General features: G+C 45.3%; 1 protein-coding gene across 1 annotated transcript in view; it reads right to left on the bottom strand.

The window, feature by feature from the left end:
• Positions 1–21: 21 nt before the first annotated feature.
• HOXB4 (homeobox B4) overlaps positions 22–1,218 on the bottom strand; it is a 1,981-nt gene continuing 784 nt past the window's right edge. Inside the window, exon 2 of the mRNA XM_009705406.1 lies at positions 22–740. Coding sequence (XP_009703708.1) covers positions 424–740 — 317 coding nt within the window. The 3' untranslated portion in view covers positions 22–423. The remainder of the gene's footprint in view (positions 741–1,218) is intronic.

Raw genomic sequence — 1,218 nt, 5'->3', positions numbered from 1 at the left:
GAAAAAGAGGAGGGGGGGAAAGGGGGGGGGAGAGAAAATCCAGTTCGTCTTGAAGAAACTGAGCCTCATTTATTAAAGTGAGCGCTGGTTGTCGAGGTAATAGCAGACATAAGGTCCATCCTTTGTACGGGAGAGTAAACATGACAAATGGGGCAGAGCTTGGCGTGATTAAAGATGAAACAAGGATCCATCTTAGCCAAATCTGAAAACTACGATCTACAGCCTTCTTTTAATGGAAGAGAGGCACAACAGCTCGGCTCTGCTTTGTTGCAGCTGAGTCTCCCTCTGTTCCCCCTATAAATAACGAGCACCCCTCCTTCCCTCGCTTCTTGGAGCGTTTAAAAACAAAAACAAAAAAATAATCATGTGTTTCACACAAACTCACACCCACAAACACGCACACTCCATCCATCCCAGGAATAGTTATAGGCTGGTGGCTGGTCCATGGGATCGGTTTTGCGATCCTCCTTGTGGGATCTGCAGGCTGGCAGAGGAGCTGGAAGAATTAGACCTGATCTTGGTATTGGGTAACTTGTGATCTTTTTTCCATTTCATCCTCCTGTTCTGGAACCAGATTTTGATCTGGCGCTCGGAGAGGCAGAGGGAGTGGGCGATCTCGACCCTGCGCCTCCGGGTGAGATAGCGGTTATAGTGAAATTCCTTCTCCAGCTCCAGGACTTGCTGCCTGGTGTAGGCTGTGCGGGAGCGTTTCGGTTCCCCTCCTGAGTAATTGGGGTTTACTGAACAAACACAAAGGAGGATAAAGAAAAAGGGGGAGGGAAGAAAAAAAAAAAAAAAAAAAAAGGAGGGGAAAAAAAAAAAAAGAGCAGAAGAAGAATTACTGAGCTGTTCCTTTAATGGGTTCTTTCCCCCCAAAAAAGCATTGCACGTTCTTTTGCTGGGGGGATATACCAAAAAAAAACCACACCGCAAACCTTCTAAAAACATACCCAGAGCCTGTCTCCAAATCTCCACCTCCATCCTCATCGCTTGACGTGTATTCCTGTCTAAACGTTTTTATAAGGTCCCCCAGACACATTTTCCATGCCCTCTACGTGTGTATATTCACGTATATATACACACACACCTCTACTCGAGCATCACTCTCTTATCCCCAAATCTTTAAAGTTCCCCCTACACACATGCAAACAGGCAAACACAGACACTCCTTTTTATTAAATATCACACTAGCAAAAAAAAAAAAAAAAAAGGGGGGGG

The sequence above is a fragment of the Cariama cristata genome, unplaced genomic scaffold (genome assembly GCF_000690535.1).
Source record: "Cariama cristata isolate BGI_N322 unplaced genomic scaffold, ASM69053v1 scaffold38918, whole genome shotgun sequence".
NCBI classification, from domain to species: Eukaryota; Metazoa; Chordata; class Aves; order Cariamiformes; family Cariamidae; genus Cariama; species Cariama cristata.
This window is presented reverse-complemented; position numbering and strand designations above follow the sequence as displayed.